At 36.6% G+C, this 26,903-nt stretch overlaps 1 protein-coding gene across 4 annotated transcripts in view; it reads left to right on the plus strand.

The window, feature by feature from the left end:
• The window catches only part of MIB1 (MIB E3 ubiquitin protein ligase 1), a 72,567-nt gene extending 46,301 nt beyond the window's left edge, over positions 1-26,266 (plus strand). Inside the window, exons 13-22 of one of the 4 annotated variants that reach the window (XM_031612921.2) lie at positions 4,172-4,304; positions 4,662-4,748; positions 7,531-7,692; positions 11,155-11,336; positions 13,067-13,259; positions 14,244-14,322; positions 14,573-14,686; positions 15,820-15,920; positions 20,903-21,079; positions 24,389-26,266. In XM_031612921.2, the coding sequence (XP_031468781.1) occupies positions 4,172-4,304; positions 4,662-4,748; positions 7,531-7,692; positions 11,155-11,336; positions 13,067-13,259; positions 14,244-14,322; positions 14,573-14,686; positions 15,820-15,920; positions 20,903-21,043 (1,192 nt within the window). In that variant the 3' untranslated portion in view covers positions 21,044-21,079; positions 24,389-26,266. Of the gene's footprint in view, positions 1-4,171; positions 4,305-4,661; positions 4,749-7,530; positions 7,693-11,154; positions 11,337-13,066; positions 13,260-14,243; positions 14,323-14,572; positions 14,687-15,819; positions 15,921-20,902 lie in introns of all 4 variants that reach the window. The other 3 variants (XM_031612922.2, XM_031612924.2, XM_031612920.2) reach the window with 3 other exon arrangements.
• Positions 26,267-26,903: the final 637 nt, after the last annotated feature.

A 26,903-nucleotide genomic window follows, 5' to 3' on the forward strand; every position in this document is an offset into this window, starting at 1 on the left:
TCATTGTATTGGGAGGATAAGTCAGACCAGAAGGTGGCAGCTCCAGAGAAAACATGAGTTGTGGTGGGCTTTGTAAGCCCCAACAATTGAGCTGGGGAAGCAGCACACAGCTTGATTTCTGCCTACGCTTAGACTTTCTCCTTCCTGTTTTCACTCAGCAGGTATTTAGCTCCTGGGAAAAATGAACCCCCTTCATCCACTAAAGTGCTTTGCAGAAAATTTACTCTAAAAGCTTCAGCAAAGTTTTTTCTAGAAAATTTCAAACTGAACTTGCACGAGATCATCCATCTGAAAAAGGCCTAAGATCTCTATCAGCTTCCTGCTAATCTGCCAGTCATAGAGTGGCTTGGGTGGGGAAGGACCTTAGAGAACATCTACTTCCAATCCCCCTACTGCAGACTAGCTAATGACAAAGCTTTTTTTGTCACAAAACAAACAAAAATAGTAATTAGCATAGCAGTGGCACAAATTTGGTGTTTTAATAGGGCTTTTAAATGTTTATTAGTGATCTTTGAAGCTATTCAATTAGCTGTGTAATCTGTAACAGCTGAATAAACTGCAGATGATTATAGTCTGAAACTGATTTTGTAGTTACTCTTAGATTTGCCGATTTCTTAATCTTTTGAATACAGTTACAGTGAAAGCAGTCTGTATTCTGTTTTCATGTATGGAAAAGGAAAGCAGGTTTTCAGGACCACGTTAATGTTATGATCCTGAAAACAGAGTAGTGTGATTCAGCTTCCTCATTAATACTTTATGTGGATTGGTGAATTAGGAATTGCTGTGTAATTGGCATGCAACATTAATTCACTGAGATGACTTTTTATGGTACAGTGCATGCTTGTTTCAGTGAGTGCTGTTCTGAATGATAGCCACTTAGCCAAGTTGTCAAAATTTTGGCAGCAGCTCTAGAAAATTCTGATAAATAGAACAGCAGTAGCAGGAAAGCCTGCAACATGAAGAGTAGAGTTTTGTGCACTGCAAGAAGCTGCCTCTCTGCTTGTGGGAAGGAGCCTGCAGCCACTGAACTTCTTACTTAAAAGAATTTTCCATTTGTGGCGTATTAATATCTTGCTAATTTCTAAGGTGTCATGTCCATGAATCCATGCTTCCATCCTGCTGCCTAGTAACTTAGTGCAGTCTGGATCAAAGAGAAGTGTGTGGTCTCTAACTTGCCTAGGCAGAAGAAACTGAACATTAATTACTCTCACTCAAACAGCTTACTGGGAGAAGTAATATATATGTCTATTATACACAGAAATTATCTGTTTGTTTTATTGGTCCTGTTGTTTTTTTTGAGTTTTGTAAAAATATACAGATGAGCTGTCTAGTAAGTATTTGCATAAAAGTAAGGTATGGTTGTAACCCTTGGTTGTTTAATAGTTGAACTTTAGAAGAAAATCTCAATGGCCTTTAACGGCAGACTAAGTAGGAAAAGAATTGAAAGCAGAACTGGTAGGGTTTGTGCTCTTGCAAATATTAGGATGAGTGAATTTTGTAACAGCATGCAAGATACTACATCTGTCAGTTTTTAAATTTTCTCTCATAGATGAGTTGTTAAAGAAATAATAATAGTGTTTCTGAGGCATACTCTCTCTGTGTGCATCTGTTTATGTGAATGTGCTTTAAATATTATTTTGTTTTGTTGAAATCTGTTGAGCTGGCAGTTCCTTATTTTGTTGCAGAAGACAAGGACATAAAATACAATCTGAGTTGGTTAGCGTTATTCCCTGCTCAGTGACCAGAACTTTGGAAATAAGCCAACTATATTTAAAGAGCAGCTTGTCTGGGTGTCGTGCCTTACCACGGCATTCCTGAAGATGTAGTTGCAGTTGCAGTGAGAATTTCTTCACCTCGTTTTTCTTCTTAGTCCTCTGTTGCCCCACCTTTTATAGGTCACTCCCAGTAGTCATGTTATCTCTTTCTTTCCATCACAAGGAATTTTCATGGTATTTATGTTGTGCTTTTCAGGTAATCCACGGCAGGTACTCCAGAGCTTTGTGGTTTGTCGAAGCACTGAGCCTTTCAGTAGAGAATAAAGAGAGTATGGGCTGTGATTCTTTGTGGATAAAGCAGAGGACTGGGCTTCTGTTCCTCTTTGCCTCACGTGCTCCTGAGGTGTGCTCTGTATCAGCTTGGCTTTCTGAAGAGCTGGTGGTGTGCCCAGGCACACTGTGCAGTTGTCAGCTAGGTGTGACACGAACCACAGTGCTCTGGGCTTGCTCCCTCTGGGACAGCCAGAAACTGTTGACATGTTTCTAACTAGTGGTGTGTTTATCTACAGTGGTGTTTGGATAGGCATAATTTCATTGCAAAATAAACAATACTTAAAGTGCAACTAATATCCCTGTACTTTGCTACATTTCATAATGTTTTGGTATCTCCTGTCTCAATAAATTAAGTACTTAACTTTTGAAACACCTGTGTAAGTGAATCTTTCAAAGGATAGTGTTGTTTTTTTTTCCCTCAACCATTTCAGATTTTTTTACTAATGTGACAGAACTGTAGATGATGAGATGAACAGAAGCCATGCAGTGTTTCAGAGTGTATAATGTACAATCTGTTAAGTGCTGTGGTCTCATTTTGCTGTTACAAGTGATGTTAACAGTGAGGAAGTGAGAAGCTTAGGCAGGTAAATAGGGCGATCTTGAGAGATGGAATGTTTTAATGTGCTTACCTTTAGAAAGCTGTGATTCTGCTGGAGGCTGAGGTGACTCGCTGACTGCAAAATACATTCAGTTCTCAGGGAAGAGATTGTGCCTACTGTACAGAGCACTGCCCTGCACAGCAGGTGGGCGGTGGGCTCTGTGTGGTCATTGGTCTCCTCAGGAGCTGTGTGACCAGGAGGCCTGGAAGTGCAGTTACTTCCTTGTGGTTACTTTGCAATCCAGCGGAAAAAATGTGATTGTTCTGGTGTGAAGAGGGTGTGAAACAGCATTGGGAGAACATGAGAGGTGCTTAAGAAGTCAAAGTCTGTTAGAATGGGGTCCTAGCAGCGTGGAGGAAGGAGTGCACAATCTGCCTCATGATCTCTTACTTCTGCTCGTTGGAGCAGAACCCCAGAACCACAGCTTGTTGTTTGCTTTATAGGAAACTCATTCTCTTACCTTAAGAGGGCTCAGAAGTGAATAGCATTTGTGTCATGTGGATGATCAAGGCAACAGATCCTTGGGATGGAATTAGGAGCTAAGTTATTGTTTGGCAATACAGACAGCCTATTGTTACCTGCTGCAAGTATTTTTGAGTAAAAGCTGAAAGGCTTTATTGCATCAGGCTATTTCTGAGGTTTACTGAAATTCTACCTGTTGAATATCAGGGCTCTATGAAGATCTGTTTAATTCCATTTTAGTGTCTACATTGGAAGGCAGCTTATGGCCTGCATTAGCTAGTATGGGATTTTAAAGCTTGAATTTTGTGAAGAAGCTCTGTTTTTCTTTTGAATTGCATGTTCCTTTAAGGGAAAGGAAAGATCAGGTGATAGAGGAGATTTGTTGTTATATTTCTTTTTGAGCAACTGTCATAAGGGAACTCCTTTTGCTTTTTACAAAGATGAGACAAAGGGAATCATGTTTGATTACCTGCCTGTTCCAGAAGGTAAGTGAAGACAAGTGAACTTTCAGAAAGTCTTTCAGAGAGAATGCACGATGATCAAATCAATCTTGCATTCTTTGGACTTAATGGATTTTAGTTTACTTTAATACTAAAGCAATCATATTGCTTTTCCCTACCCTAGAATTTAAGATGTAAAATAGTAAATCCACTTCCACTTGGTATCTTGCTAAGCACATAGAGAAGTGGGGTAGAACACTGCCATGGTGTTTTAAACTCAGCCACTTTCTGTTACAGCTATTCCTGTATTCCACTAAACAGCCACTTAAGAGTTTCAGCATTTATTTCATTTTTTTAAGAAGTTTTATTGTTTAGTGCTCGGCGATTGGCTGCTCTGCGTACTTCAACTGGAAGAAACTGAGCATGAAATTATTAGGCTTTGGAGCTGTTTCGCAACTTTTCACTCACTTTTTCTCCTTTCTCTCTTATAAAAAAGAGGCTTAAGCTTGTTTTTTTTCACTGCTGCTTTGTAGTTCCAAGAATGAATATTGTTTTTACTATTGCCGTGTTGTTATTCAACAAATACCTCACAAATGCATTTATCCATCTCTGTTTGTTTTAGTGCAATGCGCGTATTGCTGTCTAAGTTACCACGACCGTGGATTGTTGATGAGAAAAAAGATGATGGTTACACTGCCTTGCATCTGGCAGCTCTCAACAATCATGTGGAGGTGGCTGAACTTTTGGTGCATCAGGTAGGATTCTTTTCTCAGAAGGGTTTATATGTTGTACTTTGATTAAACATCTGATGTGAAAATAGTTAGTTGTTGATGCTACTGTACAATGGAGCAGGGAGAGCCATATGGGGAGCTGCAAAGGTCAAACTTGCTTTTGAGATTGGTACGTTGTCCTCATAGTGGAGTTGGGATTGGGCAGTCTGATAACCAGTCTGATTCAAACATCGGTACAGCAAATGATTGATGTACTTAATAACTTTTCTCTCAAATCTTCAAAACAGTAATCATATTGCGGGTTTTATTTGGTGCTTTAATTGACTGCCTTGCATTAATGAATTGCTGGGATAACTGTCTAATGCTTTGAACATCTTTTAGGGCAATGCTAACCTGGATATCCAGAATGTTAATCAGCAGACTGCTCTGCACCTTGCTGTTGAGCGTCAGCATACGCAGATTGTTAGGGTAAGTATTTCATTTGCAATATGTCATGTGGTTAATGGTACTTTATTCAAGGTAAATGTAGCTCTCAACACAGAGATGCTTCATGAAATTTAGTAAATGGCTTAGCAGCATGTTGTAACTCTTGAACGTTTGTATGGTTAATTTTGATCAATTTGGGAACTTGCCAACTTGTATAGAAGTTTAGCAAGCAATATGAAGGAAATTCCAGGAAAGCTAAATTTTTGTATGTGAGCATTATGGTTTCCTTTCTGTAATTGTCAGTTCTGGAGTCTCTTCTTTTGGAGTAAGGGATAATGTGTTCTATTATTTGTCTGAGCTTTATGGTCTTGTAGTGGGACCTCACAATAGCATTTTTGATGCCTCTTTCTTTGAGAGTAATTGTTCTTGCTCACGACTTCTGCAAACTGTGGCTAGGTGAAATAACACCTTACCAGTTCCATTGCTTTTCAGTCTTCTGTATGGTTTTCTCTTTTCCTAGCTTGGGAAAGCTAAAAGCAGTAATAAAGTGACCAGTGAAATTAATGCTATTTCTGTTTGCCTGCATGGTTATGAAGGTTTAATGCTTCCATTTAACAAAACCTGGTTAAAGGCAGAGGAAATCGGAGTATGGCACTACTTACTCATTCTGGCATGGATTGCTGACATGGGCTGTTAAGCTTAGAAGAGAGTCCTCAATGCTGTAGGATATGTTTGCTAAGAGTGAATACATCATCACTCTGGCCTTGGCCCCCTGTGCAATTTTTGTCTTTGTGTTGTGAGACTCTTCCTATGATGAAAAATACTTCCTATTCAGGCCTACTGAGAATTGTGCCCCGTATGTAGACTTGTATCTGTGGTTCTGTTGAGCATTATTTTGCAGTAAGGTTTCCCCATCTCTGCGGGTTGATGGATGTGATCTCATTACAGTGAAACATGTGATATGGCCCTATATCTGGAACCACTTGCTACCAAAAGAATGGTTTCATAGAGTCAGTGTCACTTGCATTCTGCAAGCTTTTCTGCAGCTATATTTGGTGAGCTCTTGTGCCCTTCTGGAACTGACACGGTACCTGGGAATCCAACACTAATGCAGCAGATGAGCAGGAAGGTAGGCACGTTGAAGAACTAGTGTTGTTGGATTGTGTATTGGATTGGCATACTTATACCCAAGAATATTTAAGTGAATGACTCGGTAGAGTATCCATATTTCAACGTTGGATTAGCTTTGAGAAGTCCTAAAATAACTCATGCAGCCATGCAAAGAACATGTTGGCTCCTATATTTCAAATTTAATTCCTATTGGGTACCTTCCAGGGTTGGGTTGTACCCTCAGGCATCTGTGGAATAGTGGTCAAAGGTAGCAGAGTTCTTTTAAAAGCTCTGCTGCCATGACAAAGGGTAATTTTTTAATCTTTTTTTTTTTAAATCTTTTTTTTAAACTTCTGCGAAGGGTTTGAATTTTCACAGTAGCCAAGGATTCCATGTCACTCTGAAGAGAGTTTTCTTATAGATTGTCTTCTGAGAGATTGACTAAAAATCCATAGTAACAATAGAGAAATTTTAATGACGTGCTGCCAGGAGAAACTGAAGCAGAAAATGACTAGTGGCAGACACAGGATATGGGTGTAAGAAATGAAAATTGGGTCAGAGAGAGTTCATTCAGAAGATGTAGAATGTCCAAGTGAGGCTGTTGTGAGTCTCAGCTGGTTTTCTTGCCTTCAGTTGTGGAAGAGTTGGGGGAATGTGGTAAACTGCAGTCAATTACAGACAGATATTTCTTGAAATATATGCTCTGAGTTTTTTATAGATACTTTATTTTTAGTCTTTTCAAGAGTCTTGATTCTTTAATTCTAAGATGCTAAAATCCCTGCAGTTGGGCTAGTTCTGAAGAGGGAGATATTTCCCTTTATATATTCCTGTTTCTAGGCTGTTCTTTTTGTCATTACTGCAATTCAGAGTGTTGCAGAGTAGCAGAAGTTTGAAACTGAAGTTAAAACATCAGCTGTTGTCTGTAGGTTTTCAAAAGCAACGTGATTTTTTTTTTTTTTTTTTTTTACAAGCATTGTTATTTGTTAGCATGTGTTCATTGTGTTGTTCAGCAGTATATTTAAGAAAGTTCTGGTGCATCAAATTATGAGTGCTTTGTGTAAGAGCAGTATGAATATGAGGGCCTGTGCAGCCTTATTTGCTTCCCTACCATTTGAGCTGGAACATGTCTTAAGGGGATATGGCTAATTTTAGCCTTAAGGATGATTCTTACGGTTTGTTACTTTCCAAAGTGTTCTAAGATGGTATTTAATAGTCAGTGGTTTTTATGTCTTCTGCTGCATAAGAATTAACCTAAGTATGTGTTCAACTACTTTGTTAATGTGAGAATACTACTGTACATTAAGTTGTAAAAGTTAGCATGGTGTGAAAGTGATGATTTTTGAGGTCATTGAAACCTAATGTTACAGGATGTATAGATGTCAGAATGTTTGCCTGCTTTGTTCTGTTTCTGATACACTGATCTGGTGCCTTGTTTGTAGGCTATTTGGTACAAATTAAAAATAGAATCCTGTGAAATAGCATCTCTTTTAGCTATCAGTCAGGCATTAGGCTTCTGCTGAAATAAAGTTGATATTTGAAAGAGGCGAAGTGCTTCGATTGAAGTCTGAACTCTTGACTGTGTACTGCGGTGAGGGAAAAGAGTAACCCTTTTGGACCTGACAGTGGATCCTAAACCACAGATTCCTTGAAATTCATGTTTGTGTGGGATAAGAAGCTGTTCTCATATTTTAAAGTGAGTTCTCTTTCTTCTCAGCTCTTAGTCCGTGCAGGTGCTAAGCTGGACATCCAGGATAAAGATGGGGATACTCCCCTGCATGAAGCCCTGCGACACCACACCCTGTCACAGCTCCGCCAGCTCCAAGACATGCAAGATGTGGGCAAGGTAGATACTGCTTGGGAGCCATCAAAGAACACAGTAAATAAAATGCATTTATTTATTCTTTTTTTCTTATGTGTTTGTCTCCTTATTATTCTAGCTTATCTCATTTCTGTACTGTTGAACTGTTTTGGTTTTTTTGGCAGCGTAAGTTTGTGTAAATACCACATTACACTGCAATGTAGGCAGGAATCCTTTTTTTTTAATAGGGCTTTTCACATTTAGTCATTGTCTTTGTTAAAGAAAAATAGAAGTCATTTAGTTCAAAATAGTTTTGGAAATCTGTCTTTCATAGTGAGCATATACAGCTGCCAAAAAATCAGAAGTGGTTTTTGGAAAGAGAAATAAACAGTAATACAGTACAGAATAAGACTAAAATCGTTTTCTGTGCTTCAACATCTTGCATGATTTGTTTGTAGCTTTCATTGTTCATAACCTTCTGAAAGCTTCTTCTGTTAGACTAAAGCATTCTTAGTCTTTATATATTGATTGTTCCATATCTTTTTGACAGAGTTCATTTCAGTAATAATACGGTAGTAAGGAAATAGTCTATAAAACACAAGATAATAAAGGTCAAAATGTTTTTAATTAATAAAAAAGGTGCTCACACCTGAAAAGCTCTGTGAATACCACGTGAAGTTTCTAATTTGGCTGATAGAAAGGGGAGAAGTAAATTTTGTGAGTGATTTGTGTGGTGGAAAGCAAACACTTTTTTTTTTCCTATGAATGCTAAAGATGTGCAGCATAGCACAGAATTAAATTTACTGAGTCATTTGTTACCCATATAAATACTTTTTTCGCAGTTAAACTGTGGGTAATAATTTTAGCATTTCATTCCAGAAAAACTTTATTGAAAAGCCTTTCTTCAAAACTTTACTTCAAAAGTAATTCTACTGTACAACAAATATTTTTCAAATTGGCTACTTAATTTCATTGAAGTACACTGGGCTAAGCTTTGAAAAGAGATTAAAAGTACAACTTACATAAATAAGAAAATGTGTCCTTATGAGTGATAGGAAGAAGCTGATTAAAACTCGGTTGTGTTCCCATGATCTGAAATGGACCTGTGAGCCATGGTCAAAATGCTTTGTGTGCATGTATTTAATTTTGAAAGGAATGAATAAGATAAATATTCTTTCTGAGATTCAGCATTTGATACATAGGTTTTTCAATTGCCTTACCATCGGTGACATCCAAGGTGAAATTGAAGGAGTTGTTTTGATTTATTTTTTCGAGTGTTTTTTCACCTTATAGCATTTATTTTTGAGAGTTTCATGTTTCAGAGAAAAAGGAGGGTTTTTTCATTCTGTTTTCTTCTAATTTCATTTGAGCTGTATAGGTTAAAAAAAAAGGACAACATTGGATTCATTTTAGTAAGATTTTAAAAAGGAAAGTAGGAAAAAGGTAGCATATCTTACAAAAAGACTCTTTAAGGTTGTATCTCTGATCCTAAAATTGTTCTTTCGTTAAAAAAAAAACCAAAACAATTAGTACATCATATTTTAGCTTGATCAAACTTTTGGTCTTTTTTGCACTTTTTTTAAGCTGCACTTTTGCCTAGCAAAAAAAGTCGGGAAGTTTTAGATAGTGTAATGGAGATATGTGCTCTAAGAGAAGAAATCAAAATTTGTTTTATTTAATGATATAAAACAAGGTAAGATGTGGCGGAAGTTCTAAGATGGAGTCAAGCCTGGCTAGTATATGACTAAGAACTCTTAAGGTGATCAGCAGATCAAACGATCTTGAAAATGTTAAGTAGTTGTAAATACTAAATGAGCACAATACTTGTATCTATCATGAAGGTAGTGTAAAAATGCTACAAACTAGATTTTGCCTGTGATCAGTTTTAATAGTAATCTGCATGTGCAGGCTCTGAAAATTTAAAGCTATCCAAAAACAGATGATGGATAATAGAATAATAACGTAGTCTGGGAAACAATAAGCTTTTCTTTTTGTGACTATGATGGTTTAAGGTAAACTGACAGAATCTGTATTTTTTTAATTACTTTTTATTAATTTCTTTAAAGATTGGGAAATCTGGTCAGATTCCTGTAGCCTATGTAAGAGCAAATCTGATAGGTAAGACTTGAGAGCTGATATTTGCTCTGATAAGGACAGTAACCCACGTCTGATTAAAATTTAAGATGCCAACCTGCTGAACTGCCCAGGGAGCATCTTTGCAGTGCAACACTTCAGCAATATTTCAAGTGAATAAACTAAAAAATGAATACAGATGTCACTTGTAGGATTCCAGATGTTTTTCATGCCCCATCCCTGGAGGCATTCAAGGCTGGGCTAGATGTTGCTTTGGGCAGCCTGGTGTAGTGGATGGCAACCCTGCACATAGCAGGGGGTTTGAAACTATATGATCATTGTGGTCCTTTTCAACCCAGGCCATTCTGTGATTCTCCAGAGGAGACTTGCTGCAGCTATGCTGGCCACTGTGTTTTCTTGGTTTTTTTTTTTTTTTTTTAATCAGTTCTGTGTGCCTGAAATGTTTCAGACTTCCAGAAAAGGGTCATGTGATACGATCATGTCTAGATATGCTACAGGTATCTGGTATTTGAAATTTATTTCTGTAAGCCACAGTGTCTAATGTAGAACACGTAGTTTTTTTAAACACAAAAGGACTTCTGACCAAATCAAAATGATCTTAATTTTTAGGGGTACTCAGCATTCAGAAGGCCAGCTGCAGGGATAGGCTGCATAAACTGAACGTGACATAGAATGAATACATTGGTCAAGTTGGATGCTTAAACCAGTTGGTGAGAGTGAGGTGCATACAAAGTATTGCCTCTCCTATTGTCGAAGCCTTTATAGTTCTGGAATTCTGCACTTAAAACTCCTTGAATTTAGGCTGTGCTAAAGCAGTTCCTTTGAATAACAATCTTGTTGATGCAGTTTGGCTGCATAATCATGCATAGTAATGAACTAATACAAAAAATCACTAATATAATAGTAGCTATGAAAGGGTGAAGAAGTATTAAATGATTAGGACAGGAGGACAGATATGAGTTTAAATCCCATCAGGCTGAGAAGGCAACTAAATCAAGTCTTTGTTGGGCAGTTGCTATAAGCACTGGGCTATAAAAGTGCGTGCTACTTCTCTGCCCAGCTGTTCTCAGTTCAAGTATGGTGGTGGTACCATTTTGTGTGAACTCAGCAGTTTTAGTTTTAGCATTCTGCATATATACAGACTGGGATTATACCCTTTTAAATGCTTACTACAGAAGCATAGCCACTTCTCCAGTATGTATAGGTTTGCAGGAGATTTGGTGTTTCAGTAGCTGACCTGTTCCTTGAAGAATTTAATTCCTTGAAGAAAAGCTGAGTACAACTGACGTAGAGTTAAACAACCATACAATAGTCTTACTTCTGGAGTCACTTCCTTGGGCATACAGATATATGCATGTTTATGTACACATGTGCATGTTTTCCTTTGGTCAGGCTACTCTTAACTGCACAGTGTCTCAAGTTGCTTACGTATTTGTTTCCTTTCAGTTAATAATGGGACTTGGCACTCAGGGAGCAGAGAAGAAGAGTGCAGCATCTATTGCCTGCTTCCTAGCAGCCAATGGAGCTGACCTCAGCATTCGTAATAAGAAGGGTCAGTCTCCTCTTGATCTCTGTCCTGACCCTAGCCTCTGCAAAGCACTGGCTAAATGCCACAAAGAAAAAGTCAGGTTAGTATAATAATAAAATTCCTACTTTCCAATCTGTTTTCTGTAGATTAACTGATGTATTTAAAAATCATGCTTTTATTACCTGTAGTATTAAAACTTACAAGCATTTTCTTGGTTTTTGCTTAATTCTTTATATTCAGTGGTACATCAAATGCTATCTGCAAATGCACTTGTTGAAACTTAAGTAAGTTTTGCAAGAGTTCCATGTAGTGACTGAAGTTTGAACTGTACCTTATTCCTAGGCCTTGTTCTTGCTCTGGCAGGTATCAGCCAGGGTGGGTTGCACCCCTGCCCTGTGGTGTCTGGATCTGGGTAGGGCTTACTGTTCTTACCTGCTGAGCTGTGGGTTTGCTGCAGGCGTCATAACAGTGTAATGGCCTGGCTGTGCTTTTGTCTAGGAAAAACAGCTATCTGACCAGGCTGTGAGGAATTCTGTTAGCAGGGAGAGAGAGAGACTGAATAGGTTTGGGGTTTGCTAACTTCAAAAAAGGTCTAGCTAATTAGGATTAGGTTCTAAGAATTTTGGAGAGTTAGACTGTGTGTGACTAGAGCAGGTTATTTCCTGGAGCTTGGTATGCAAGGATTTTGATGAGTTGGGAAGTAAACAACACTGGTTCTTACACTCAGGGTGGAGATTGCAGTACCAGGGACTAGAACTGCAGCAAAATGCATGTTCCTGTGGGAAGAAGGGAAAGGAAAGGTGGGAGGATTCAGCTGGTACTTGGTAGAATTCCAGCTCCAGGAAAGGGGTGGAGGAAATCACTGGAAGAATTAAGTGCTCATTGGGACAGTGCTCATGGAGGCTCAGAAGTCTGTGCAACTTTTGGAGACTGAAATGGGCAAAGCCCTGTATAGTGTGGTGTGAATGCAGTGCTGATTCTGCTTTGCATAACAGACCTCCTGAGTACCTGTCAAGCTGAATCATTATATGACTTTCCAAAGAGAAAAGAAGAGGTTAGACCTGGCACCTCAAATGCTCTTCTCTAAGAATTACAGTTTCGCTGGTATCTTGCACATGAAAATTTACAGCTTGCTACTTGTTCCAGTTATATTCCCATTATTGACTTGATTCTTATCCTTAATTCTTGTTTAAAAATCACTGTAAGACAACAAAGACCACACTTCCAAAATGTCACAGAGAGGAACTGTTTTTTGTTGATGTTGCCCCAGCATGAAAGGTTTGTTGTTTCTGCCGTCTTTTTTTTTTTTTTTGTCAGCTTCATCATTGTGGCTGTTCCTATTTCTTGCCACCTTTTATGGGCTTGTGAGCACTATGGGACTAAGCTGTTTACATTTAATCTGTGCTCCCTCTGCTGGGTGAGCTGCAGCAGGGGACAAATAGGTTGAGGACACTTACGGATTTTGAGGGTTCTTTTATAAGCCTGATTGCAAAGTATTACAAATATATTCAGGATTTTCTAGGTGTTTTGCAGGTCTGAATCTACAGGGTATTTCCCTATTCTGAAGTAAACTCGGAAATGGGAAGGAGGTTTTTTATATTTACAAAATGCTATTCTGATTTGTGTGGTCTGTTTTTGCAGGATGTCTTAACTGATCATGAAACCTTGTGTACTGGTGTCAACTGTACATTTGGGAAAATATAGTTGGGATTGTTTTATCGTATACACTGGTGCTTGAGTGCATAGGAATGTATAAATAAGCAGCTTATTGTTGTGCAGCATGAGCTAAAAATAAAAATAAGAAAGTCTCACTGCAAGATTTCTTTATAGTGGTCAGGTTGGTTCCCGAAGTCCATCTATGATCAACAATGACTCTGAAACCTTAGAAGAATGCATGGTGTGTTCAGATATGAAAAGAGATACTCTGTTTGGCCCATGTGGACATATTGCCACGTGTTCTCTGTGCTCACCACGGGTGAAAAAATGCCTCATCTGTAAAGAACAAGTTCAGTCTAGGACAAAGGTAAACTTCCACAGCTTTTTGTTTCTGTTTTTTTATATTGAAGTGAAAAAAATAAAAAAGAAAAGTCAAGGAAAACTGTAGTGTATTTTAAGCAGCATTTTGCCTTACAGGTGTTTCACTGGATGGAACTATCTGTATCACGTGATGCTCTTTTCTGTTTGCCTGTACTTTTGTCTTGTCTGTTGCTCATTCTCTCTCTCCCCATCATTATCTTTATTATTCAGGTCGTCAGAGTTTGTAATACAGCCATCTGAAGTTATATCTTCTTATGCTTTCTCCCTTAGAGTATCAGCTATTTGTGTCCTATTTTGAGGACCTAATCAGACTAAGTTCTTTAGGTTTCTCAAATGGTTACTCACAGGTATTTGTGACTAGTCTGGTGCATCCCCACTGCTTTTGTTTGAGTGTTTTATTCCCAGTAATCACCAGGTCTTGTCCTTCTGCTGCTTTTTGGCTGTTTAAATAAATAAATCTCATATTCCACTTACAGGTTTTCTAATCTGCAGAAAATCCATTCTGTTCTTTTTATCTTTATCCAAACACCTTTGGATAATTGGCTTTTGTTCTTTTTTTTTTTATGATCTGGAAGAGGTGATCCAGACCAATATGAATGGAGTGGCTTGAGGCGTCTGTGGCCACTGTATACATTTCTTCACATTAAATAGTATGAGAAAACCCAGAATATTAGTACAGGTTACTGTAATACACTGTGGCAAAGGAAATAGAAAAGATAAAAGAAAAAGAAATGTCCTTGCTGCTTCTTTATGCCTGTCAGTATACTGAACACATAAATTTTGCCAGCAAATATCAAAGTCAGTATGGTAACTGCTTTAAATTGCATTCTGAGGTGATAAATTGGTAAATACAACATCAAATGGAGCTCCTTAAAATCCACATGCCTCGAGAGAGAGAGTGAAAAATGCAAGTTCATGTAAACATCAGGAGATAAACTTTTCTCATATGTATGTTTATTGTACTTTACAGATTGAAGAATGTGTAGTGTGTTCAGACAAAAAGGCAGCAGTCCTTTTCCAGCCTTGTGGTCATATGTGCGCTTGTGAGAGTAAGTAGACTTTATGGGATGTTCTTTTTGAAATAGTCCTCAAAGAGAAAACTTTTATTTGAAAAAAAACAAAAAAAAACCCCTAAAACTTCATTAAGAATGTGATTTTGAGTCCAACTTAGTTGTATTGTAAGACTTTCTTATGATATTTCTGTAAAGTTAATCTGCAAAGAATAAACAAGTTCGTGGATAGGAAAAAGGAACAATAAAAATAGCAGGATTTAAGTTTAGATTATTTTTGTCCTTTCAGATTGTGCAAGCTTGATGAAGAAATGTGTACAGTGTCGGGCAGTGGTAGAACGAAGAGTGCCTTTCATAATGTGCTGTGGAGGGAAAGGTACAGAAGATACCACTGATGATATTTGTGAGTGACTCCAATACCCGTACTTTTTCCCCTGCTCCCACCAATGTATTTTCATTCTCCTTCTATGAAATGGCCTTGATTTTTCTTCTCCTTTTTGAAGAAAAGTTTAAGAAAACAGTGTTAAGCTACGTATCCCATTTGCTGTTTGCACTGCTAGCAGCAGATGCCATGATAGCACCAACCACTTCATGAAAAGTCTCCCTCCATCATCCAGAGTAGAAGCTGAAAAATACATTAACTTCTTGAGTAAATTTGTGTTTTATTTTTACTTCTGGAACTATCTGACTAATAGAGGAGTGGTAAATGTTCTGCAGCTAAGTATAAGTAACTTTCATGATGGTTTTTCAATCTTGCACCTTTGACCATTTCTTAAACTTCTTACGACTTCTCTGAATGATTTCCGTGGAAAAATAATCCACGGATATTTATAATATATGTGGTATACAATGTTTGGGCTGCATTTTATCTGAATTGGAAAACCAGGTTATTCTTGTCATGGTATTCCTAAACAGACAAGTATAATCCTTAAAATCATAATTTTTTAACTACGCATGTTGGAAATTTGAAGTACTTTTCAGGTTTTTTTTTTGTTTCACATAGCAACATTGCTTCCTGGATCTGTCAAAGATAAAAATGGTACACTGAGTTTGTTTAAAATTTCAACAAACTGCTTCCCTGGAACTTGTGTGATTTTCATCACCAAATAGAATCAGCTGTATGGATTAAAAAATGTTTTCAATGTGAAAGGACTTGGCTATAGGCTTTTGTTGGTTTTTTTTGGTTTTGGAGTTTTTTTTTTTGTGTGTGTGTGTGTATGCGGAGAACTTCACTGGAGAATTACTGCTGACAAATAAGAATTCTAAGAACACAGAGGGGCTTACAGGCATCTTGAGCATCCTTACTGAGGAACTATTTACCACATTTGTTGCTACAAAACTCACAGGTTTTTTTGCTTGGGACTTGAGCTGCAGTGAGGTTCTAGTGAATTCAGATTATGAAATGTATTTTGATGACATCGCTTCAAATAATTGAAAAAATTGTAGTTAGTATTCTGAAAATAATTATTCCTATTTCATTAGGTGTAATCATATACCTTTATTTTCTCTAAATTTTAAAATCTCTATTTTCTCTAGCAAGTGGTAACATTCCAGTTATGCAGAAAGACAAAGACAACACTAACGTCAATGCAGATGTACAGAAGCTGCAGCAGCAGTTACAGGACATCAAGGAACAGGTAAAACTGCTAGATAAAAATATTATGGACCAGTAAGGTAATTGTGGAAAGCCAATGCATCTTCTGTTATTTAAAACAAAATAACCCATTGAAGTGATTCAGTTCTTAAATTTTAGTTAAGTAACCAATAATTTTTGTGGTTCATTTGTCTTCCACATACAGATTTAAAAAAAGGTGGCAATTTTCGATGATCCTTTTACCAGAGCATCTGTGTCAGTGTGACTTAAAAAAGGGTGCTCTGCCTAGTCAGTATGTCCTGTGCTGCTGTAACTGACCTGAATGTGTTAGCTGCAGCAGCAGGTGTTCTCACAGAAGTAGATATTCTTCACTGCTCTGTGCCTAGCTTAACATTTACTTGTCTGTGAGCTACCTTTGAACAGTGGCTGCCAGCTGTATCATGAAAGGCTCTACTGTACGTACTCTTCAGGCAGTTGTGTTTGTAACTGGAATATTTGGGATATAAGTGAAAGTTTTTTTTCTTTTGTAATTATGCATCATATTTGCAGGTAGAAATCTATTCAAATTGGCCATAGATGACAGTGGCAATTCATCAGTTAACTAAATTGCATGCAATTTAGAAACATTATAAAAACAACAAAAAAAACTTGTTTCAGAGAATAGAGAATATTTAAATTTGCTACATCTGTAAATGTAGTCCAATTGAAATGGCTTACATACTTGTCTGCATGTGAGACTTTGCTATGGTAAATCACTGAATGGTTTCCTTCTTTTCCATCTGAGCAATGAATATTTGAGATGTTTTCAGCGGCAAAGGAGTGTCTGACTGTTGTATGAACTTACTGTATTAGATAAGAGCCTTGATAATGTGATTTTTGGCTCCCTTGAATATAACAATTGGAAAAAAATTGTTTTAATGGATACAGGAGACAGAGGAGCCTTCATGTTTACAACTAACCTTTTCCTCTTGGAGGCATATAGCAGTATGTGATGCTTCAGTGATGTCAGCATCACATCCAGCTGAGACAGTTATTGCTCTCAGCTGTTGGTATACATACAAGTTAAGACTGAAGTTTTGGATCACCACTTCTAGGGTCCATACCTTTGAATACTTTAAATTTGAGAACTGATGTTCTGTCAAGATTTAGCCTTGGTAGCATGTCTGAAAAGAACTGCTCTGGTATATGGAGAATTGGCCAAAGACCCCACTGGCAGTTAGAACTCAAATATCTTATTCAAAACACATTCCTTCATAGTTTGTGTAGAAGGAACATGCAAATTAAATATTGTCATTTGAAAAATATACGTCTTCCTCAAGGATAATGTCTGGAGCTACTGTGTATCTGTGACATTAAATCTGCTGGTTTGCTTCAGTTTTACTTTAAACATAATTGGATGAAAAGAATGAGATAATAAGGCTATTACTTTGGCATTAAAACGATATATCCAAATATACTGATGCATGCTTAAATCCAAGAAATCTGTTTTCTTTAAATGCATTAATATTTTTTCTACTTACTTTGAGTTTGATTTGAGTTCTGTTTGGATATGGTAATAATTTTTTGGGGGGTGGAATATGAAAGGATGACTACTTCATTTTACAGTTTTTCTACTTGATTAGATGTGGCCTCAGGTTTGTTTTTTTTTTCCAATTTTCCAGAAGTGCTCTTAGTCATAAAAATTCTAACCGTAGAAAATATTAGCAAGAAGCTTTCCAATATCAGAAAGTTATGCTATTATAGGGAGAAAAAAGATCACTTTATACATGTCATTTTCTACTTAAGTTTTCTGGTTTTCATGTTTTCAACAACAACTAATATTTAATTTAATTGTTTTGAGAACTGAGGTTCTTTTGCTTTGACATTCACTTTTATCTTTTTAAAATGTTTTAAAATCAGTATGTAACTAATGATTATTCCACACCTGGTTGACCGGAAAGAGGTTGTTCTGATTGCTCTCGTGTGGTTTTGTCTTGAGACTCTTTCATGTTTTGTTTAGTGTCATTTCTGCTTACTCCGGTGAGGAGGCAAGCTTTGTATCGTATTTTTGAGCAGCAAGTAGGACTTGATTACACTTAGTGATCTAATCTTTTAAATTTGTGCTTCAAGTGATGCACAGCATTGAACTTTGGTCATGTATACTTCTGATTTGTGCTTTAATAGTTCCCTTTTACACAGATCTTTTTGTACTTAAAATTAATTTGTTCTCTTTCAGCAGGTATAAACCTATGTTTCAACCCATACCTTCAATGATAATGTAATATGTTAGTGCAGCAAGCTTTTAAAACCATTTCTCGTGCCAAGCAGAAGTGATGCCTGATGTCAGCTGAATCTCCCACATCTGATGACCACACCATTCTTCAGGGATTCCCTGAATGTGAACATTTGTGACTGTAATTGCAATACCTTCACCTCATTTCATACATAATCACCATCATCTGTCTAATATCTTATGTATGTTCCTTCACCATACCTACATCACTTTCTTTCTGCTTAAAAATGAATTTATTTTGTCACTGTGCACCTGCATGTAATTGGAGAAAATATTTTTGATAATGAGGAAATACTTCAAACAGTTTAGAACATCTTTTTAGTGGTAAAAATTGATATATTTAAATTATCAGACCAAGCTATAAGTGTGTTGAACGCTTTTTGAAGACTGCTCTTTTCTCTCAAAGTAATTTTCACATACAATAGATGGTAGTGCCTTTTTATACTATTTGTTTTGCTTCAAAATATGGGAGTCAGACAATCCCTGCAGATAAAAGAAATGTAAAATATGGTTTCATACAGAGAGTGTTCTAGCAAACTAGCAGAACAGTGGAATGATGTGGCACAAAATCTGTGTAAGGCATGCATTAACTTTATTGCATTGTAAAAGTGCATATGAGCTGGTGCTTAAATTTTGGATGCTCCTTGGAAGCTGGGTAAAACTCACATACTTTGTCTTGCATCCTGGCTAGGAAACTTTTGAACTGATTGAGAAAATCCTTGTCAGCATAGTGGCATAGCAGACAGCAGGTTTGTTTCTGCCAGCTGAATTCTCCTACTGTATGAAGTAGTATTAATGTTAAAATAGTATCATATTAAGAAATAAACAAGTAATGTATTTTAAATGTATTTTACATTTGTACTTAGCTGGAGGAATTGGGCAAAAAATTGGTTCTAAACATCTAGAGTAAGGTCTGCAAGTTTTTTGTGTTTATTTTTTTTTCTCTAGAGGTGAGATTTGGATTGCCTTTGTCAGTCTTCTATCAAAGGATGTCGGGTAATGAGGCAGCTGTGTGTTCATCAGAAACTGACAGCTACTTGATTTTGAAGTCTGTAGATTACTGAAAGAAGCAAGCTCTGATTTTCCCATTGGAAGTATAAATGGTGACTTGGTGTGAATGGAAAAATAAGCTGGACTGACTGTTGGTCTGCAAGTTTTTAATTTGTGCTTTGGTATGACGCTGTTGAAATTCTGACAAAGATGGAGCATAGTGTTCTTGTCAAGAATAATTTATTTTTTTTTTTTATACAAAGTGACAGAAGAATTTATCTGGAAATCGTGTCACTGCTGGCCCATTATACTGATGTCCTGGAGATTAAAATAGGCATTTGGCCAAATTCTGTGTGAATTCAAATTTGGTGTAAGCAGATTGATGGTGAATATATATATGTATGTCTTCATCTAAGCTGCCTGCCCTAGGAAATAGTATCTGTCGTTTCCATAGGAAGGATGCTTGAAGATTATACTTGGTAGGGTTTCTGCCATGGATCATCTCTCATGAGATGAATGGTCTGAACTCCCCATGATAAGTGTGGAAACAAAACACAGGTGCAAGGTGGTGATAAAATGAATTTGTTTCCAATGTTGGACTTGCTGGCATTTCATATCATAAGTGAATGAGGTATGAGTTCAGTGTTTTTAAATGTTAGTGTGTCTCAGATTTGAGTGCATCTTATATTTGATTTGTCAGACTATAGAATAAACTTAACAATTATATGTTAAATCATCTATCCATTTACTAACCTTTATTAAGCCTGTTAAAAATGAAATCCTAATGTAAAATATAGTTGCAGTATGTTTATGGTGAAGGAACATGCCTTACGAAAACTTCAGTTTCTGCATATGACAAAAGGTGAAGGACGTTGTTCCTTAGTCATTTGGTACTAAATAAATTTTGCTGTTGAAGAGCCTTACGAGATCTTGATTGGGCATTGGCTGTCACTATAATGTTCAGCAGTTAAAACGGATTTTAAAAGTTTGCTGTGCTATTGTTATGACTGAAGGTCACAGATTTATTAAATTGCTCTTCATATAAAACTTAGATAATTTATACAAGCAAAAACCAGAATTGCTATTACTGAATCTTTATATGCAATACTGATGATGCAGTATTTTTTATTATTTCTGCATTTGTTCAGTGCTTGTTTTGTAAGGTAAGTATGTGATGAACTACAGGCCTGGGAAGGAATTGCTAAACCACGTACCTGAGCATTACATGACATAAAACTTTGTGTAGTGTTTGTATCCTGAAAGGTTGCATTATATCAAGGTGAATGTTGCTAAAATAGCATCTTAATTCTGCAAATGTTGATGGTGATGCTGCAAATGTGATATCGACCTACTACTGGATTGACTTATTTAAAGGTATCATAGAACCATAGAACGGCTTGGGTTGGAAGGCACCCCAAGGGTCATCATGTTGTAACTCCCCTGCAGGGGGGAAAAAAAAGGCACAACATTGTGTCATCATGGGGTAGGAAAAGCCCCAGTACTTTAAGTGGATGAGATGTAAAAATGTGCATTTAAAAAACAAACAAACAAAACAAAACACAAGTGGAGGTTTTAAAAAAAAAAAAAAAAGGCCACAACTTTTCAGGTTAAGTAATATATGCTTTAGTAGCTGGGTTATGCTGTGGCAACAGTCTGTTATGCTTAAGATGGCATATTTATTGTTAACTTTAATTTATGTACTGCACGCTCAGTACTGTATCCCTGCTGCCATTGACTATATAACCTGTTAAAATCTTTTCCAGACTATGTGTCCTGTCTGTTTGGACCGTCTGAAGAACATGATCTTTCTCTGTGGCCATGGGACGTGTCAGCTTTGTGGAGACCGAATGAGTGAATGCCCTATTTGCCGCAAGGCAATCGAACGAAGGATTCTTTTGTATTAAGAAGTGGAACAAGTATCTGTTGTTAGCTTATGAATAGTAAGGACATTCTGATCATTTAAATCTCTACAAGTTCGAAAGGCAGTAAAAGGTTCTAATGAAAACATTTCTAATACTGTAGCACAGGTTCATTAAAGACTGTGAACACACCAAATAATTAGAACAGTATTTGAGCAGTCAGCTTTTAACTTTACTCAGAAAAGATGCTAATTTACAGCAGTCCTTTCTTTTGTTGTGTTTTTTTGTTTGTTTTCTTTCTGTCATTTTCTTCCCCTTAAAGTGTAAAGGGACAATCTTGTTTTGGTTTCATTCTTGTTTTTTTAATGTGTGTATAATGTGTTGAGTGATGTAGTTTTTCTATTTTTTTTTTTTAATGCCAGTTACTATTGGGTATAAATCTACTTAGTGCTTTTTTATTTTTAATGCTTTTCTGGAGAATGTTCAAATATTCTGTGACGTTTATAATTTGTAATGGTTTTCATCTTGAAATACACAATAATGCATAGTCAATACAAAATGTATGCACAGTTGTAATAAACATAATGCTATTTCCATAAGATCAGGTCTCAAAATACGATGCTAAGATAATTTCAACTTTAATGTGCCCTTTGCTGAAGATGAGCTGGGATAGAAACAGGATAAAGAAAACAAATCTGGTTTAGAAAGGTTACGTTCTTCAAACTGCACTTTAGTGTAACAGTTTCAAGCTGACCTAAATAATATGAACCTCTTGACTCTGCTAGCCTCATAGATTCTTATGGAATAGCTTTTAATCTGGTTGGAAAGGAGAGCAGTGGGTCAGTTATCCATTTCAGATGAGTGAATTCGATCAGTTTTGGGGGAACAGATAAATATGTGGGGCCATTCAAATATTCTGTGTCTACAAATTAGAAAAACTAGACGTGAAGTTTGCAAAAGTTAAACTTCAGTATCTTACCTTACAAAGTCTGAAGCAAGCTTTTAATGGGTATAGTTTTCCTTTTTTAATTCCGTTATGTTGTCTCCAGACAAATAGTAATCAACAGCAGGATCAAAAATTTAATTTAGCTTTTCACCTACATTGAATGTGAAAACCGTGTTAGCTAGGATCAATAGGTAATACTGCAGTTCAGGATATTGTTGGCAGAGCAGTGATTTCGGTGCCATGCCTAGGTGAGATTAATTTGTATGAGGGCATTAGGTGTCACTGATATGTCTGAAAGGTATTCATGAATCTGAAAGTACTGCTGTGAGGACCTGCAAACAATTAACGTCTTGATAACAAATATGTCCTTCTGTCTTTTTGGACAGAAAAAAAAAAAAAAGAAAAAAAAAAGTATGCTGATTTAAGAGTTGTTTGCATGTGTTCTTGCTTGTAAGATATTCAGCAGTTTCCTGAGTGCAGTTTGTGTAGCCCTTTGCCATTGTGCTGGCTTTGTGTGAATGCAGATCAGTGAAGAAATACATGCTGGAATCATTGAAGTGCCTTCCTTTCAGCAAAGATTAATTTCTTGTTTCATTCTCACTGCAAAAATGTGGCAAAAGGGATAGTTCAAGGGAAGATCCAAATAGGAATAAAGGAATAAAATTGGTCTCTTTGGAAAAATCGATCTCAGTCTTTTGAAGCTTGTGTTGATATGCCAGAACCTTGTAAACTTTGGCAAAATTCTCAGAAGAATGTTACTAGTAAACTGCAAAGATAGATAAACTTTTAAACAGTAAGATTTAAACACTTAGTAGTGTTTTCCAGGAAACAGCTACAATGATATATTGAAACAGTGTATGGCCAGTGTCTTTTAACAAAGTGAAGTAATGTACAACTTTTCTATAGACAACTTAATCCTTATTCAGAATTGCAAATGTGTTCATCATTTTTTGCAGTAATTTTTCATTGGACACAGTCTTAACCTGGAATCAATATAATATTGTTTTATTTTGTATATTAATAGTCATTTGTTCGAAATTATCTATGTCTGTGTCTTTTTGGCCAAAGTAAATAACCCTCCCTTTTTGGTACTCGTTGGATCCCTGTACTAAAATATGAAGACTTCAAGGAGGTTTGGAAAACCTTTGATGAAAAACTTTTTTTTCCACTTTGTTGTTTCACTGTCTCCACTTAGACTCCAATTGCACGAGTACTAATTCCTGTACTTACTTAGACAGTATGTATGCCGCTAAGCCTGATTTTTTTACAGTGTGTTTGTCAGCTGAAATGTCTACAGGACACTTCAGCTTCCTTCCAGGCTTCCTCCAAAAATGATTTTGTAGTGAGATGTGCCATTTGTCCATCCATCCTGATTTTTGCTCTGTAATATATCACATCTGTTTCCTCTAGTTTTGGTAGACACATTTTGAATATCATGCCCTATTTGTTCTTCAAGGGGACCTGTATAAACATAAAAGCAGAGTGGATTTCTTCTTGATAATGCAGCTCAAAACTAAAACCTTGTTGTAGCAGCTGGCATTTTTCTAATTCTTTTTTACTGGAACAAGTCAGAACTACTTGAAAGTAGTTCAACTTTGCATTAGCTGAAAAAATGCAGCTGAATAAGAATTGATCTAAAGTATCCTGGGGGGATAACTGGAGTTGAATGATAAATATTCCCGATCTGCAGGAGGCAAGATATTAGCAAAAATAGCTGAGTCCACTGATAGGCTTGTACTTTACAAGAGAAGCTGTACATTACTCCATAATACTCTTAATACTTGCATGTCATCACAGTCAAATGGATACAGACACAGTGATTGAAGGTGTTGCTATAGGAGCAGTTGTAGTCTTTTGTACTGTAATCATGCCAAGTGGGCTTGGACAGTGCTGTGTGACAATTGCAGTTGAAAGGTATCACTGTTGGGAATGTAATTTCACGCTTTCAAGATATCAAGAGAAACAACTGAACTAGAAATGCAAGGTAGAGTAACATGCTTGAAATATTGCTACTGACCTAATTAGTGAAAGAGATGTGTAGCCTACCCAAGTTGTCCTTCAAAAAACTCAATGAAGAAAAATGTTAGCAAATCGAGTAGCACTTGAAGACATAGAGGACAAAGAGAATGAAAAACAGGCTTTGTTTCTTATGATTGTCCCTCAATATTCAACAGCAGTTTTGAAATTAAATTGGATGATATACCTCCATTAGCTTCCTCAACCAATCAAGAAAAGAACTAGTAGTACTGTTCAGATGTAAGGTATGTTCAGATGTTTAAGTAAATCCTTTTTCTTTTCAATACAGTAGAATTGAAATAGAACATAACTTGTCATATCACTACATAGTGATTTTAAAGTATTGAGACAACCTAAAAGGCTAATAGAACATGCTAAATAATTGTATTTGTTGTTGTTGATGTTGGTTTTGCTTTTTTTTTTTACAGACTTGCTGTGTACCATCTGCTACACCCCAAATTCCCATTGAACTCATTTGGCACTTTTTAGAATTTAGGCTCATAATACCTACCTTCCAGTTGTTGAAATACTCTGTACTTGTATTTAAGAGTTTGGAGGAATCCCATTTTACTGGCATGGATACTGAATTAATGTGGCAGGAGAATAAGTGAGCTACTTTGTAAATATGAAAGGTTGATTAGAAACTGTTATTCCTAACTTGAATTGAGTGAGGATCTAGCAGATTTGCACAAGTACTTGTGCCTTGTTAGCATAGTCTTACGATTGGTATTCTAGCTTCTTTTAAAGACATTAAATGACCTTTTAAAATAATTTAAGTCCTTATTGTGTAGATATTTTCTAGAGACGAAGTTTTATGTGTGCATACCTGTTTTTAGCAGTATTAGTTGCAGTTTATGCAAACACCAGGCTGTTTGAAGAAGCTGCTTTGGGCTAGTGATCTGTTTAAGCTTCCTCTACAATACTGTGCATTAAACATCAGAAACTCAACTTTCCAGTAGCAGCTGGTGAACCAAGAAGCCTATCCTGTTCTTTGTGCTACCTAAGTCAGATTTTCACTTAAAAAATCACAGCATCCTAGCTTTTAGTAATGCTACCTCCTTTCTCTCAAAGTACTCAATTCTGGGTTAGTTTGTATTTGGGGAAAGGATGGGGAACATTTCAGTTTTGTTTTTGCTTCATCGGTTTTGATGTCTAAATACATTGCAAAGCATTTTTACTGACTGTATAAATGACGTCCGGTAGAAGCGTATGATTTGCCACCACGTACATTGTATATTATTCTTGCACAAGTTGCTGGAATTCGTACTGTTGTCTTTTTATGTATTTCGTAACTTCTTTGTGCTGACAAAGCAAAACTGTTATCACAGAGGTTTTAGTATAAGAAGTTTAGAAGTTTTATAGCTGAGCCTGTGGTTTAAAAAAAAAAAAAAAAAGTTCTGACTCAGGGCTTTTTAACAACTTAAATACATTTACGATATTCTTCAGCGCGTCTTGGAGAGCATTGTAGATTTAATGACTGTACAGTGCCTTGATAGAACTATATAATGGGCAGCAGCCGTAGAGTCCTTACAGAATGCAAGTATCTTTTGAATCCAGTTGAGGAGTTTATGTTAATGCAGCTGTAATATCCCTGCTATGGATTTACGTACTTGTATATAGTTTCTGTAAAGGAAAATCAGCAAATGTAGGTCTTGCTAAGCTTTCTCTAAGTTGTTTTGTTGTTGCACCAGTTGGGACAGGGGGGTGGGGTATGAAGGGCTTAGTGTTCAAATGTACCAAAGTAGCATTTCCGGGAAAGACAGCTGATAGAAACCTCTGTATGGGATCTTTTTTGTGTGAGGGGAGAGGTTGTTGTATTAAAATAATAATAAATAAAAATAAGAATACCCTCTTTATTCTGGCCCAGTAAGTGTTTCTGAAGGGGGAGAGAGAATCAGCAACAATTCTGTTTGCATGCCTTTTCATATTTACAAAAAAATTAAGTAATTTTATGCTTCTAGAAGATATATTTTTTTTTATCACAAGCTTACTGTCTTCATGAATGCAAATTCTTCCTATTAGAAAACCATTTTTTCTGAACCGCAGGAACATTTTTGCTACATTAAAACCACCTTTGTATTTTCAGTAGTTTTTGACATGACTGTTACTGGAGAAACTTATGGTTGTCTGTGTGAATGTAGAGGATTTTTCTGTATGCAGATAGCATTATATAATTGCTTTCATTAAAACTGCTTAGCAAGGTCTCAGCTTCTCAAGAAATGCTAATGTACTGAATGGTTAATAAAACTTGTTATGTAAGATATTCTTCTTCAGTAGCTTTGATTAAAAAATGTAATGTGATGGAATTAATACTGCTTATTGTGCACACGTTATTGGGAAGGGGAGATGCAACCTACTTGAATTTGATTCTTAGTTGTAATGATGTTAGATGTCACCCATAGAATTAGAAATTTGTATTCCTGAACAAGTGTTTGGTGACTGTGAGTTGTTTAATGTTTAAAGACACAACAGACTTTATCTAGTGAGGGAGTTTGCAAACCTCCAAGTATTCTTGTTTTGTAGAATGTATCACCAAAGAGCATCAGAAATGTCAAATGCCTTTGAGTCTTCCAGATACTCAAATATTTTTTAAACAACACAACTGAAGTATGAAGGGCAGATTGTTGACTTTTATTTTTTTTTTTATCTATAGAATATAGATAAAATATTTTTATCTTTAGAATATATTTTTTGGTATAAATATTTTCTATATTTTTTTTCTATAAAATACAGCTTATAGATAGTACTAATTAGAGCTGCTGTTAATGATAAAATCACAGAATGCTTAATTTGGAAGGGACCTCCAAGCCCACCCAGTCCCACCCAGTGCCATGGGCAGGACTGCCACCCAGCCTGGCATTGAGCACCCACAGGGATGGGGCACCACAGCTTACATGGGCAGCTGTGCCAGCACCTCACCAACCTCTGAGTAGAGAATTTTCT

This window comes from Phasianus colchicus, chromosome 3, assembly GCF_987193195.1.
Source record: "Phasianus colchicus chromosome 3, bPhaCol1.hap1.1, whole genome shotgun sequence".
NCBI lineage: Eukaryota > Metazoa > Chordata > Aves > Galliformes > Phasianidae > Phasianus > Phasianus colchicus.